Consider the following 16,332-nt stretch of genomic DNA (forward strand, 5'->3'; position numbering starts at 1 on the left):
TAGGTTTCATTTTCTTGTTTTAATAATAAAAAAACAATATACATTGTAAAAAACACAATAAAGCATTCACATGTCATTGTAATATACAATACATTCTTTCGCTCAGTAATCTGAGAAAACATTTACAGCAAAATAGAAGATTTTCTAAAGACTTAAGAAAACATTGGAGAAACTTTGACCGAGAGGAAAATGCATGAACTAGTGAATAATCGCCATGGATTCCACAGCTTTAACACACATCGGTGTGTGGGAAGATCTCAGAGAGCACGTCACACTTCTCATGTCCACGGGGTTTTGTGGCTCTCGACTGAAAGTTGTTTTCCTCTACAACGGGAGAATGAGAGTCTCTCCCAACACAGTTCAAGGTGTCACGGCGGTTCTGGTCCATCATCATCATCATCATCATCACCTCAGCGCACCTTGTTCGATCCACGCGATGCTTCGATCAGTTGATGTGAAACCGAGAGCATTAGCTTTAACGGCACATGATTCGGTCGTCTGAACAGCCGTTCTGCAAGACAAGAAGGGAAACATCATGAGTCGAGTCATTTACACAGACATAATTGTTATGAATGGGTCATTTAGTTGAGCAGAAAGTAGCCTATCATATATAGCCCGTTTACCTCGACGGAGATGCTGGCCAGTTCCGCGTTGAGCGTCGTGAGGGGAGTGCGGGGAGCGGAGCTCTGGTTCTTCTTGCTGTCCAGCTCGACCTGCAAGTCCCATATGTAATCAATAACGTGCTGCAGGATCTCCACCTTACTGGCTTTCTTGTTGGTCGGCAGCGTGGGCACCAGCTCTTTCAGTTTGCTGTAGCAGCTGTTCATGTCCTGCAGAAACATGGTCATTTGCTCGTCCAGCAGCGGGATCTTGCATTTGGTGATAGCCAGGCTCTGGTCGGAGAGGCAGCGGACAACATCTTCACCGCTCTTCAGCGCACAGGTAGGTCCCACAACTTTCATTTTGGCTGTAAAAGTTGACGATTAAGTCAAAGAGATTGAGTTGAAGCGATGTGCTCGTACTCCTTAAGGGTCTTGAGTCGTCGAGAGTGCGATGACAGTTCACCACATGCTAACAGTGTTGAGTTGTTCGGTATATAAAGGATTGTGGGCGTCACCAAACGCTCGTGTTTTCAGACCTGGGCCAATAGGATTTCGAGCGAGATGTGAGCGGAGCCAATCACGGCGCGGCTCTGTTATCGCAGATACAATATGCTTGGGGGATGGTGTTACAAATGGAAACAAATGTGTGTCTTCTGCGGATGATCTGTGGATATCCAGCTGTCCGTACTCTCCACAGGTGAAGCAGACACAGATCAAGCGGAGGGTGGGGGTGCTCGAGGATCAACAGGCAACAGTTATTACTTTCCAATGAAACAAGCTTTCTTCGTATGTGGGCTGCTTCAAGAAACAAAGCACACTGTAAAATGTTTCATCAGCATCTTTGTTTCCACCCATTTAACTTGTCACAATCCTTTCTGTCATTATACTGCGCGAAATGTGAAAACCCAAACACATGTGCGTGTTCATAATGCAAAAATATTGTTTCAAACATATTTGTAAGTAGGCTAGGCCTACACACACACAAAATCGTTTATAAAAATATTATGATTTTTTTATAGGCAAATAAAAAGTTTTCCTTTTTGAATCAATGACCTTTGCACATAGTCATAAGTGTCTAAAGTAATCATCTGTGTGTTCTCGTCACATTACAACAAAATGGCTTTATGCATTTTGGTTTTGCCATACTGATTTTTCATAAAAAATAAATAAATAGGCTATTAATAGTATTTTAAAACAAAACTGCTTTTTTTTAAAGGAATAGGCCTATGCCAAACTACTCACGCTAACATTGCTTTTCAAGAACTTCAGACTGTTAAATGGCAGCAGCAGTGAAACCAAACCTTCAATTGTTTTTTTTTACAGTGCATTTTTAAGCCAAAAATGTATACATTAATAAAATCGTTGCTTACTATTAAATAGACATGGGCTTATTTGTTTTGTGGTTTGTATAAAATCTGATGAAATCGTGATTTAACAGGACATGATATGGATTCAGTGTGTTTTAATAGGCTACATAGCCTAAGATTTTTTATTGTGAACTGCTGCTAGAGTTTCAGATGCTTAATATTATTGATACGTATATACCTTTACATTTTCGTCAGCCTTAGACTAATTGCATTCAGTAGTATATAAAGTATTTTGTATTGTATATAAACTATTCATAGTCCATTATCCTACAGTAGCTAGCCTAAGTGCAGATATATTGCATAGTGCCGAGGTTTATCCTATTGCGCAATCGAGTCCCGCCACAATCTTATTTTTATTAAAAAATTTCCTCTATCTGTCTCATTGTCTTTCTTCGAATGTGTTTCCTCGCGCAAACTTCCAAATTCCTTCATATGTGCGCGTCGCCTTGAGCGCGAGCGCGCGCACTCACAGAACTTTGCATTGCTGTGCTCTGATTCTTCCCCCAGATTGTCCAAACAAACCGAAGCAGACTGCCGGGCGCCAGCGCCGTGACGTCACCCATTCATTCGAGCCTTGACGCCTGTCAGCCTGGCGCCGAGCGGGCGGTCTCTATAGCAACAACAAACAACAGGCTAGCATCCCTCCACTCTCCCCCATTCACCTGCGCGCTGCGGAATCCTGAGAACAAACTGGTCAGCGCTCATTTATCACTTAAAACCTCTGATGCGATTACCGCTCCGCGCGCACCTGCAAACTGCCATTGTAGTCCCGCGAAAGACTCTTGTAAAGACACAAAAAGTGAGAGACAAAGTGAAAAATAGCCTATTGAGCCAGAGTTTTTTTTAGGTTCCTGGGAACCTTTTATTTTGTTGTAATTTAAAAAAAGTTAGGCTAATTGTTTATTTTCGTCCGGATATTTTTAAGAGTTATTTCAAAATACATTAACGTTTAACATTAACTTTTTAAGGATCATGTTTTACGAATAAAAAGTCATTTTTATTTTTTTATATCGTTTATTTTTATATATGTAGATATGCATTTTTTATAATTTGAAGGGGGAAAAAGTTTGTCCACTAAATAAAAAACATGAAAATTATAAAACAAAGAGGACCTATTTGCAATTTTTGTGCAATTTTTTTAAATAGGAAAAATTACTTCTTTTTAATAGTTTTAAAAACTAAATTTAAATAGACAACGTGCATGAATGTGCGCACGTTATTTTTTTTTACCGATGGCTCGTGCACATAGCTGCTCATCCTGCAGGAGTTAGAGGGACTGGAGCGTTTCTGGCTCGGTCACAGCTGAGCGGGGTTGAGGGGAGGTGGAGGAGGAGCTGAACAATGGGAGTGCAGTATCGGGACTGTGAGAGAGAATCTCGGCTGGAGCCGACGAGTCTGGAGCGCCCCTCCACTCGCTCATCCCGCTTTTGTTCAGCTGCGCAAGCTATCAGCACTTCCTACCGACTCCAACAATAAGCCCTCACAGCTGGGCTCTCCAAAGCCTGTTTACTGCACATCAAGGCAAAGAGAGGCAAAGAGTGTAACATCCCCCTTACACACACTCACACACCCTTATGAACTCTTGGTAAAATATAAAACATATTCCTAGAAGTGGAGAAAGGAAGTTAAAAGAAAAAAGTTATGCTTTATTGCTTGACGACCTCATATGCTGGACACTGGAGAGCAATCACTCCTTTTTATTTGTTCAGTAAAACATATATAATCTACATCATGTGTGCCTATAAGACAGAATTAATTCACTCTAGAATTAATTTATCTTTATTCTGTAAAAAAAAATTATAGCCTATCTAAAAAAAAGTTGCTGCCTTAAATTTTTTAAGTACAATCAACTTGGATGTTTAAGTCATTTCAATTTAAATTACATTAAACTGACTTAAAAGATGAGTTGCTATTGATCATATTTTTTTTACAGTGTACATACATTTTTATTTATTAATTCATTCCTTCATTCATTTAGTGTCAATAATTTCACACTAATGTAATAAAAAATTATGTTTGTTTAAATGCAGGTGAACTGAACATAAACACGCATTTAAATAATTTATTGTTGCAGCTTGTCCTGATTCCACCCTGATCTTGACTGTGTTCTCACAATATGTCATGCAGCAGAAAAAGCTGGTGCGGGGTCAGTGTGAATACTCTTCTTCTTCAAGCATCTGCATGTATCTTTGACTTTCCCCTCTCATGGGAAGAGTGGCCTCAGATAATTGTCCTCAAGGGAATCACATCCTGTCAGAAGTCATGTGATCGCTGTCTGACAAGGCTGCAGTGTTCTGTGCTGTGTCATCAGCTGGCTATGAAGTCTTTAATTCACAACATTACAGCTACACAAAGCAGATAGACACAGAAAGGAAATGCTCAATGCAAAGCGCAACATAGACAATACAGTTCACAGAGAACAGACATAAAATGACCTAATTAGCTTGTGTGAGTCATCTGACATTAAGTTAAAGTCAATGGCTTTTCACAACACATTTGACTTCCGTAACATGACATATTTCTAAAACAGGGCAATGAGGGGAAATAAATGTAGGTTGGGAATTGATTGGATGGTGGCCATTAAATACCAGAAAGAAGTCAATATAAAAGCAAGTTTGCTTAATAGTTGGACATTGGTTAACATATTTCAACCGCCAGAGAGGCCTAAGTGGAAAAGTTGTGACATTTTACAGTGGTTTGTCCAAACCAATTTTTATATACACTGTAAAAAAATATATGATCAATAAGTTATGACAACATATGTTTTTGCATTGCTTTAACACATCAAAATAAGCGAATTTCAACTTTTTTTATGTTATACAAGATTCAGCTAATTTTTTAAGTCAGTTAAATGTAGTTGAAATGACAAACATCCAAGTTGATTGTACTTAAAAATTTAAGGCAGCAACTTTTTTTTACTAAAGTTTATTTATTTTGGTGTTTTTTATATTGGGTTTTTATTTTTTTAAGGTGTATATTTTAATGCATTTCCTGGGAATCGAACCTATAACCATGGCATCGGTAGCGCCATCCCCTACTGTTTGAGCTTCAGATTTTAATCATTTTGATTCATTTCGTTTTAGTCTTTTGACTTTAACATCTGCATGAAATGGAAAATTGAGTCATCTGTTGAGTCAAATGCATAATATTGCTCTTATTGTGAACAATTTATCCATGCACGTTTAAGTTTTACAGTTTTTTTGACCTCGTAATTCCTTATCAAAATGTCATGGATCTTCGGGGGAAACGGCAGACTTCTCTCTGGTGACATATGCAAGACTTCTCCAATCATCTATCCTCCTCCATCCAATCAACAACTGATGGGACCCCCACTCTACATTATATTTAGCCTAGGAATCTAGACGCACCCTACCGGAAGCAAAAATTATTTTGCAGCAAGTGTAGTCTAGCAACTCTCCGTTGACCCTTAGGCTGAAAAAAACGAAAACTGGTCAGGCCAATCAGATCGTGTATAGAGTCGGCGGGCGGGCTTAACATAATAACGGCAGAGTTGCGACGGTTCACTGCTACTTGAAAACAAAGAATGGCTGCTGCTGCTGGCGAACTTCGATTCGGCTTTGGCTGCGACTCTGGAGGATTTGAAGTTAAACCTTTCTTTGAAACAAAAACAAAGAATGGCTTTGCTCTGACTTTGACTACGTCACCTTCTTCGTTGCTCTGGTTGGTTGTAGCGCTGAAAGACAACCGTTTATCCCGCCCCTCGGAATGAGGCATGGCAATGGAGAGTTCCCAGACCTAACATCTTGATGTAGGTCTGGTATGCCAGGCCACATTATATTCTTTTCAATAATCCATTTCATCACAATATGGAAGAAATGATTTGTCGTTACTTTCGTTACATCGCAACTTTAGTAAAAATCCATTGGTCTAGCTGGATTTACTCTTTTGAGATTTCAATACATCCCAATACTATTAGATATTATCAGATATACTTGACCTCATAATTATATATAGGCTATCACTTCTTCCTACATAGTGGTTCTGTGGTAGCATCTTGTGAACGCCGATCTCCCCGCTCGCCACACACTTTCACACTCCACATTCTCCGCCTGGCTCCCACACACACTATCAAAGTGCCTTAATGGCTCCTAATTAGCTCCCCATCTGCTGGTGACAGAGCACCGGTGGCATGCTGAAACCCCATTCAGAGAGTGGCCATTGTGTCCCAGGATCGTTTCCACTCCATTGGAGATTGCCTGGAGAGGACTTGGACCTCTGGGAAGGGATGGGACAGGAGAGCCAGGGTTACGGAGAGGGAGGAGAGAAGCTCCGGACTCCGGGAGGCGCACGGGACAGGACGGGGGAGGAGGTGGATACACAATGGGCGACAGTGTTGTGGCTTGTTGCAAATCTAATAACGTCGGAGCTCTTTCTGTCCTCTGGATGCCCCCCCCCCCCCCCCACGCATACAAACACATTTTGTTTTCCTCCTCCTTTTTTTTCTCATGCTCATTGGCGACAGCTCTGCTTCTTCGAGTTAATCTGTGACTGTGTCATCTTCTGAGAACAGACGTTTGTTTTGTGCTGTTAGTGGGGTAATAAATGCAACCAGACAGCACCATATTAACATCCTCGAAAAGAGACATAAGGGCAAAGCTTCTGAAAGGAGCCGACGGTGGTAACGTCCGGTCTGCGTTGAGAAAAAAAAGTGTACAAAGTTGACACTTGAAGCATGGTTACATTTACCATTCGTGAGCCAAATCATTTCAGTAGAAATCCACATGATCGGGAATTTTGTGTGAATGCGAAATATTTCCCCACCCATATTTCACAAAAAGTTGGCCAACAGAAAGCTGCTTGGTTTGAGTGACTTCAGTGTGAGCTGTGCTTCAACCATCACTACACTATAGACAATAGACAATTGAACATTTTACCTGTGAAATTTCATTGAAAATTCACTAATGCGATCGCACCTTTGCGGGTTTGTTTTCGGCCTGATTATTTAATGCGCATTCAAAAGTCCACAAATTGCCCCAGGTGGGTAGAAGTTGATCGTTAAAGATGCTTAGATGACTCTTGTCCCACCTCAAAACAAGAAAAGCTGAATGATGTTCTCGCCTTACCCTCATTTACATCACATTGCCATTGTATGGACAAATCCAGAGGATGTGTGTGTGTGTTTTTATGGGAGACCAGCTGCTCACAGCTGGGGTATAATGGCCAAGTTTTGGAGGGAAGACCCTTACTACCGGGCAGCTGTCACCACCAGCAGGGGAGAAGGACAGAGGCCATTTAGCCAGAGACCCTCTGGAGAGCTTCTGCTCATTCTATTCTAAACCGAGATCTCCCTGTGTGTCAGGTGCTGTGCAATTTCCGATATTCTACGGAGCTGTCAAAAAAGTTGCCGTCAGCAACTATTCGTGGTCTCGCAGCTTGTCGCAACTTGTTGCTTATGGTATGGTCGGGCCGCATCTAATAGATCTTTGTGTGCTCAAGTCACCTGACTTTCTCCACATACCTATATGTGCTAAAATACCACCAAACCAATTTGGATACTGGTTGGAAGTATGGGCTAAAGATGGGTGAGATGATGGTGGCAGCTGTGCTTCCCTCACAAAGCCCTATTCAGAGTAAAGGGGACAATACAGAGGCCTGGTTACTCTCTCCTCTTCAGTTCTACACTAAGATTAATTCCTCAAATCCGTTTTCCCAGTGGCAGTCTCAAAGAATGGGAAGCCCTCCTGTTTGTCAGAGCGTATTGTGCCAGTCGCCTGAGAATGAATTCCGCTGATGGTTCTGATAAATGGCTGCCGGCGTTGACACTGAACAGACCTTTCCAGCTCTTTTGTTTTCAGCATTGCATCTATGTAATCTGGATTATTCTGGATTGTAAGATTGTCCTCCTCTGGGTGGTACGGCACTCTCAATATACTTTGATTTGTATGGTCATTAAAGGAATATTGAGCACTTGTGGCATAGTGGTGATTACCAATAAAGTGAATTTCGAACTAAACTTACAATAAAAGTGAATGTTAACTCAGTGTTTCAATAGTAAAGCTAAAAGGTGTAAACAAACTGCATGTTAACATGATTTTATTGTGAAAAATCACAATTTTATTGTGCAAAAATGAAATGATCAGTAAGTCATGACAACATATTTTTTTTACATTACGTTAACTCATCAAAATAAGTTAAGCAATTTTAAAATTGATTTTATAAGTTATACAAGATTCAACTTGTGTTTAATATAATTTAAGTTGAAATAACTTATACATCTAAGTTGATACTTAAACATTTTTTTTACAGCGTATATAATTTTTCAACTTTGTTGCCTTTACAACGTAAAGCCTATAACTATCTAAAAGTTGTTCTTGCATAAAAGCTGAGTTGCTTGACTGTGGTGACGACGTCATACTTTCAGAAATGTTTGCGACCGCTTCTCAAGCCTCGGGATCAACAGGTGCAAGAAATGGCAGAAGGCAATGAGGCAACCGAGTCTGCAGGCAGGAATTGTTTGGTTTTGACTCATTGGTTTCATTCCTTTATTAGAGTGTAAATAGGTTTGAAATCACATCAGAAAGAGGTAACCAGAAACTCACATGTATCAGGTGCTGCTTGCGAGGCTGTTTGTCCACAGAGCCGAGGCAGTTAGCCACACCCTAAAATACACAAACTCACCCTGTGTTTCTCACACACACACATACACCCTCCACACAGGTGTTTAGCCTGCAGCCTTAGTACAAGTGAAGCTCATCATCCATTTTGCCTATGTGTTTAAAAGTGTACACTGACTGCCTAAAGCTGGATCACTTCAGCTGCCCATCTGCCATATGGCAGGGCTGGGCTGTTAAATATAATAGAGCTACATTTCAACCACTCACCTGTTTTATGTAGGTACTAAATGTAAATTCAGCCAGTTCCCACAAGGGTAGAATAATCTGTCATTCAGTTGCATGGGAAGATCAAGATACAACAAGATAAAAGCATGTGGACATTTGAGCCACACGTGCCTACCAGCTAAGAAAACAGAAAACAGTTCTGAAAAAAAAAGTCTAAAATAATTTGTTTCCAGTTGCAGCTTGTTTTAAAAAATTTTTAATTAATTGTTATAAATAATTTTCTTGTACATTTTAAATGTAAAAAAATTTATTAAAATTTATTTTACACATTTAAAATGTACAAGGAAATTATTTATAACAATTCATTCAAAAAAACTTAAATTAATATCATTTTAACGATAATGCTATTATTTCTGATTACAGCTAAATAAAAATGACTGTGTGTATTATAATTGATGAGGAAATGAAATCCTCTTAAAATCCCAGCATTTTTATTGTGTTTTTTTTTTAATGTATGTAAACAATCACACTGAATCAACAAAATTGATAGCCTTCTTTTTTCTTTTGGCTCAAGTGTTTATTTATTTGTTAATTTTTTTTGTTTTTATTTATTTGCCCCCTTTTTTGTTTCTTTCTTTCTCAAATAAATAAAGAAATAATCTTAAAATAATTATTGTTAAGTTATCAGCACTTGTTGATATCATAGCAAGCGGAAGAGTTTTTCTGTGAACAAGCCTAGAGTCCATAGGAATGACTACGGCAATGAACGAGGCCACAATCTGGATGCAAAGGATGCATCCCATCTCCCCTGGGCATTCTCACGGTAGAAGAATGTGTCCACTGCAAAAACACACACATACAGTGACGCTATCTCTTTTCCCACAGCCAGGCCTGAGCAACGCCATACACTTGGTCACACACACATGTATCAGGCCTGACTTGCAGGGATCCAATTGTGTGAAACAGGCAGCAGAAGGTGCCCCAGTTCTTCTACATTCTTCTTCTTTCTTCGCATTGTTTCGGGGGGTTACAGTAACAAAGGGTGAACGGGTGAACATTGTGTGTGTGGTATGTTCACACCATCGTCCTCTAGTGTGTCCACGTCTGTGCGCGTTCATCTGTGAGCATAGACTCTAAATTACTCTTGTGAGTATGTGTGTGTCAGCGGTGCTGCTGAGGGGGGTATCTGCAGAAAGTTGAATGAAGAGAAGGAGACACTCATGAACAGAATTAGCAGAGCACATTCCTCTGCTTTCTCCCACTCTCTTTATTCTTTCTTGCCCCCCCCCCCCCACCTCTTCATGAGAAAATCAAACAGGTGGTTTGGCCCTGTTGGAGGGTCTGCGTCTTGTGGAGTTGGGCTGTCCCGCAGCCTGTTGGAGGCACTGAAAGGCAGCGTCTCCTCTCAGCTCCAGCTTGAGTTCAGTGTCCAGTTAAAGAGAGCCACTCTCATTACCATCTCAATTCTGGGAACGGGCTAGAGACCTCAGCTGCACCCTAACAGGCAGCCCATATGGTGCTCGCTTGGCAACCAGGCAGGAGGGGACCGACGCCCCCAAACACATTCTCACACACGCACATACTCACATTCAAAAAGACATGTGAAGACCTAAATAACACAACTAAATACATACTTAACCTCACAAAAAATAGACCATGCTTTCATCTTAATACATATACAACATACATAGCCTTTAGAGTATCGGCATCAAAACAAATTAGACAGTTAAAGAAAGTCTGGGGCTCCTGCGCACATCTCCTAGGGGGAGCTGGACCACACAGCGCCTGTATGGAAGGACGCTTGGCTTCATACACCCTTATACTGGGTTTTTGGAGGCCATTTTACTATAAACGGCTTCAGTGGTTACAAACCCCACAGGTCAGAATTAACATGCTCTACTTGGTTTCCATTAGTGGTTTATGACAAGGAAAGTTTCACCAATTTAAGAAAATATAAATTAAATATACATTTAGATTTATTTATATAAAGAATAAAGTATCTGCATATTTTATAAAATCATATTTTTATTTCACAGTTATTTATTGTCATAAATGTAAATTAGGTATATTTTAGAAAGATCTTGTGTACACTGTTTATACTTTCAATACTTACTCTAAAATCCACTAATTAAGGTGGATTGATTAATTAATATAAATATTTAAATTTTTTACTATAATATTTAATATATTTTTTATCTTTGTAATTTATATATAACATATATTATATCAATAAATATACATTAAATATAGTAAATACTATTATATTAAATAGGTATATAAATTATATAAGAATTATATATATATACATAATTGATTTAATATATTAATAAATATATAGTAAATATGATTCTATTAAATAGTTTTATCAATTATGTAGAATTTATTCTATTATAATTTATTATAATAATTATTATTATATTACAATTTATTTATTAAGCATATCATAAGCATATAATGTACAAATATATATTCAAGTATATTTTTTATTTTCAAACATCAAGCATTCAATTTACCCTGAAGTAAAACAAATTAAATAATGAATGAATTAATTTGTGGAGATGCAGCATGCCTCCCTGTACATTTCACATGCTTCATCAGTTGATTATTTACACATCAAGTGATATTTTATTCATTATATGTATTAACAGATAGTTGACCTAACCACCTGCAAGTCCCTTCATAAATATGTCAGGAAGAACAAAAGAAGTCAATGTGCAGGGTGTTTCTCTTGTTCAAACCATCAGAGAGACCGAAGCTGTGAGGCATTTCCTTCCCGAGCAGAGGAATGTGCTGGATCAGAGCCTAATAGTTACAGGAAACGAAAGGTGCATGTGTTTATGTGCAGTTCTCTATGTCCTCTGCCACTGCCAGTCCTCACGTTGGCAGGTCATATCATGTTCACACATTATCCGTTTCATCTGTGATAATGTCCCCGATGACGAAATGTCAGCGTAAGCCATGTATGTGCCTCTTTGTGATTGCACATGCTCAGTCCGCCCTCTCTACGAATCTGCAGCTGTGCAGTCACATACGCAACATGATTTCACAACATCCTCCTTCTGCCTCCACTGGAAATATCCTCTTTTACTCCCCCTCCCTTCCTCCCTCGTTCCCTTTCTCTGCCTATGTAAGAGTCTTTAGTGAAATGCCCTGACAGCCCAGCAGGTGCGAGACTTAGTCATCCTCTCTGCCCTATACCCATTCTTGAGTATGTGTGGGTTACTCAACGCAACTCCTTATTAAGCGAGCCAATGTGATGTTAAGCTACACCACAGCGCTAGTCACAGGTACATGTTGTAATCAACAATTTAGTTTCTCCCTAAAAGCTCAGCTGTCTCAGTGTTTACTAAAAGCATCACTCACATACACAGGCGCCAAGCACCATGACTCAGGAGTTTCCAGGATTTCATATGTGTGTGTGTGTGTGTGTGTGTGTGTGTGTGTGTGTGTGTGTGTGTGTGTGCGTGTGTGTGTGTGTGTGTGTGTGTGTGTGTGTGTGTGTGTGTGTGTGTGTGTGTGTGTGTGTGTGTGTGTGTGTGTGTGTGTGTGTGTGTGTGTGTGTGTGTGTGTGTGTGTGTGTTTGAGTGTGAGTGTGTTCTAACAGATGGGCCTGTGCAGCGGTTCTGACTCTTTGTACAGCTGGCAGTAGTTGCTGTTTCTAGAGACGAGAGCAGGCTGAGTGTCACATCACTCACAGTGTTCACTCACTACTGTTTATCATACACTCACAGTGATAATCCGCCTACTTATTGACACCTTAACAAGTTTACCTAGCGATCAAAATGAGGAAGTGACATTGTTTTTCTTTTTTAAATGAGAATTCCTGTTGCACAATCAGTAGAACATGGTGTGCTTTTGATTTTAGGCAACAGATCAATGAATAATAAGTTATCAAGCATACAGCAGTTAGTTTTAGTCCTCAAATTTGACACTTTTCACTGTTTGTATCAGTATACTTGCAAGTTCACATTCCAGACCAGAGTATGTGAGCAGATTCATGTTCTCATTAGTGGGGAAACCCGTAGCGGAACTACAGCGGCATGATTACAGAATGTGATAATTTTGGTGACATACAAAACTTGACACTTTAACTTTTAATGGATCTATTTATCTGTCTATTTAACTATTAATCATAACATCACATAGTTTGCTTTGAAGCTAAAAGTGTCTGAAAACTACTGTGAACAAGACTGTGTACTTAACTGCTTTAGTGAGGGAAAGAACTACAATCCCATGAAGCATTGCGAACAGCAGAGAGGCGACTGGACTACTAGGTGCTTCACAGGAGTGAGCAGAGCTAAAGCTCTCTTTTGCCGTGGTTTGTTTGTTTCAACTCTCTGATTGATTTAAATTTCTGTATAGCATCATGGGTAATGTAGTTTTTCACTCCAAATTCCACTGTTAAACAATTCGTAGCTCACAGTAGGTCTGTCTTTAAAGGTTTATAAGTTATAGTTCAAATCGTGTATAGTTTTTACTTCCAGAACCTGACTGTTGCACTCACTATGGAAAAGTACATAATTAAATTCATAATTATTACACCATTTTAACATTATTAATAAGACAGGCCTACTGAGTGACTGATACAATCTTTGTCATAGAATAAACCTATTTGTTCGCAATGACTTTGCAGTTTGAACGTTTCCTTTTTATTTATTTTTAAGATCTGAGTTAAATCATCCATCGTCGATTTCATTACGCTATAAAGGTCACGCAAAATTCTATTTAAAGTTGCTGTAACTTTTTCACTCTACTAGAGCATAAATATACCACAATATGTTTGCATATATTGAGGAAACATGATAAGTTCACATACTTGTTTCTCTAAAAAACACTTCTAAGCCAGTTAATTTACTTTGAAATGCGTTTGCGTTTCCAGGCTGGAATGTTTGTTTTTGTTTTGGTCTGTGATACTGTACGTTTCCAGTGTGCAAATTTTCATTGTCCATTGCACTCGTTCCTGTGTCCTGTGCGGTGAAAGTGATTTCGCCAAGTACCACATGTTCCTGGATCAACATCTTTGTTGATCCTGGAACAACTTTCAGATCAACCAATCAGATTTGAGGGACAAGTTTACAGTTTATGTCACGTTTAGGCTTAGAACCAGGGTAAGCTGCTTCAATATCAGTGTTATTCACCTATCATTTCCCTCTGATTTTAGGGAAAAGCTATGGGTAGGGTTAGGTTTAGGGGTAGGGATAGGGTAAGGAGTAAATTTTGGGACGAGAATGTTGTTCCAGGATCAACAAAATATGCCGTCGAGTCTGAGGAGCAGGTGGCGGGAGAAACGACGATCTCCGATATTTTTAATTGTACTGCAGTACCTATTTTGACCACTAGTTGTCCTTCTTACAGACTGCACCTTTAAACTCACAATAGATACGTTTAACATTTCATAAAACATGTAATCAGTACTGAGATTATCATTCATACTTAGTATGTTGTTGTTCCAGCCGTGACATCGCAATAAATCGCAAAAATAGAAACCGTTTCTAAAATATATAGCCTAACTGTATTAAAGGCTCATTCAGTCGGGACTTTTATTCTGAAACCGTAGTCATGGTAATATGTCGAGCAGTGTACAGTAGTTAGTTGCGCTGCCGCTATCTGCTGTGTATGTGTGATCTGTGCGAGCTGTCAGAGTTGTTGATTCCTTCGTTCGTGGGGATTGCTGCAGCTGTAATATCATGATGTTAGTAACTGACCTACAAAACTATGTACATCATTGAATATACCTTTGTGGCCCATTCATCTACTCCAATACAAAGAATTAATCTGATCACCTGTCTCCTCATTATTTGTGCTCTTATCGGCACCCAGAAGGGTTTACTCATCCGTCACCTAATCAGAACCTAACAGCCCACAGCCTCTCCAACAAATTGGTCCTTCGAGCCGGATAGAGTATTCCCTTCTGAAGTTATGGACTCTGATGAGGAGATGATTGGAGGAACTCGCCCTAAGCGCCATACTCGTCCTCCAGCTTACCTACAGCAGTATGAGGTACACTATACCCGAGGCAGACCTGTCGCTGAGCATGATGTACAACCCACCTGGGAGGCACCTGTCCATCGGACTCCTCCCCCATCCTTCCAGCCTTACGCCATTGCCCCTGGTGGTGACCTGGTATGTTCTGGTGGCTCACAGATCATGTCCTCGAGTTATATGCCTCCACAGCCTGTTGTATTTCCTCAGCGATCCTTCTCGTCACCTTCGGCAGCTGATTTCACCACCTCTGCACATGACAGTGAGCGACAGCATTTGCGCCAGGAGCATGCACAACTAATGCAGACACATCAAGCTTTACAGGCTGACTTAAGGGAGTTGAGAGAAGTCCGTGCAGAAGTCAGAGAATTAGTTCAGGAGGCTCAGTCCCTTAGAGTCGATCTCAGTAAAGCTAAAGGAGACAACCTATCGCCAGCACAGCCGACAGCGTCTCAGTTATTCAGTCCCCCCGTGAGGCCGTATGAATCCACAACCTTAATGGAAAAGGGACACGTCGCTGAGCTTCCCCCACCGCCATGGCCTGAGCCTGACGTTGACCTGAGAACACGGGTGGATGCCCTTGCGTTGTCTGATACGGGTGCCACGATTTACTCACCTGTGATGCCAGGGACCAGGAAGTATCCCCTTTCCGCAGCTACTCAGTCACGCCCTCCTCAACATTACTTTCCTGATGTTTGGGGATTTCCCCCCCCTCCTACCCCTGAAGAGATTCAAGAGTTGCTAACACCTGCGGGCATGTCTTTACCTGTCAACCGCACGTCAGTGCCTATCTCCCCACGGTTCAGCTCGGTGCCTGCTTATTCGATTCGTCCTACCTTAGCGCCAAAGGCAGAACCCAATCGACCCCTTCTACCACCTTCCAGGTCTGAATATGTGTACAGAGGACCTACCCCTACAATACCTAAGTTCAGCCGGCCTGATCCGGGTGAGTTTGCCCGACTCCGGATAGCTTTAGAGAACCTGCTACCTCCAGACGGGACGGAACTTTTCAAATACCAGATCTTAGTGGATCATCTTAGGCTTGAGGAGGCTAGAATGATCGCGGATGCTTATCTGAACTCCCTTACCCCATTCACTGATACGATGGCTGCACTTCATGAGAAATTCGGCCAACCGCATCAGCTTGCCTTAAGGAGGATCTCTGTTGTTCTTGAGAGTCCTGACATCAAGCGAGGTGATATATCTGCCTTCCAAAGGTTCTCTCTACAGGTACAGTCACTAGTGGGCCTACTGAGAACCTTGGGACGCGATGGTGAACTGGAGCTGAGTTGTGGGTCCCATGTTGCGCGCCTTCTCGGTAAGCTTCCCCCTGAGCTGCGCGCTGACTTTCGTCGTCATATGTTCCACCAACCCGGCACGACCCCTAATCTGGTTGACCTTTCAAACTGGCTCCGTTACGAAACATGGTGCCATAGCTACGATTCCGAGCCGATGTCTAAGGTCTTTCACGCTAAGCCAGATTCTGGAAAGAGAACTGTGACCATCCTGCATGGGGTTGGAGAACCCCCGGTTGAGACTCCAGTCTCTCGGAAGGGTCCCGTTTCACGAACTCAGCCTTCT

The 16,332-nt window shown here is 40.8% G+C and overlaps 1 protein-coding gene across 1 annotated transcript; it reads right to left on the bottom strand.

Annotated features, from left to right (window-relative positions):
* Positions 1-1,178, bottom strand: id1 (inhibitor of DNA binding 1, HLH protein). The gene is made up of 2 exons (XM_077203194.1): positions 624-1,178; positions 1-511 (listed from the first exon to the last, which is right to left on the bottom strand). The coding sequence occupies exons 1-2, from the start codon at positions 960-962 to the stop codon at positions 476-478; spliced, it is 375 nt and encodes a 124-aa protein (XP_077059309.1). The 5' UTR covers positions 963-1,178; the 3' UTR covers positions 1-475.
* Positions 1,179-16,332: the final 15,154 nt, after the last annotated feature.

The sequence above is a fragment of the Siphateles boraxobius genome, unplaced genomic scaffold (genome assembly GCF_051911475.1).
Source record: "Siphateles boraxobius isolate OS27281-9 unplaced genomic scaffold, OSU_SipBor_1 5, whole genome shotgun sequence".
In the NCBI taxonomy this organism is placed as follows: domain Eukaryota; kingdom Metazoa; phylum Chordata; class Actinopteri; order Cypriniformes; family Leuciscidae; genus Siphateles; species Siphateles boraxobius.

Coding starts and splice junctions, on each gene's coding strand:
- id1 (XM_077203194.1), bottom strand. CDS start 962: ATGAAAGTTGTGGGACCTACCTGTGCGCTGAAGAGCGGTGAAGATGTT. Junction 512..623: donor TGGCCAGCATCTCCGTCGAG/GTAAACGGGCTA, acceptor CTTGTCTTGCAG/AACGGCTGTTCAGACGACCG.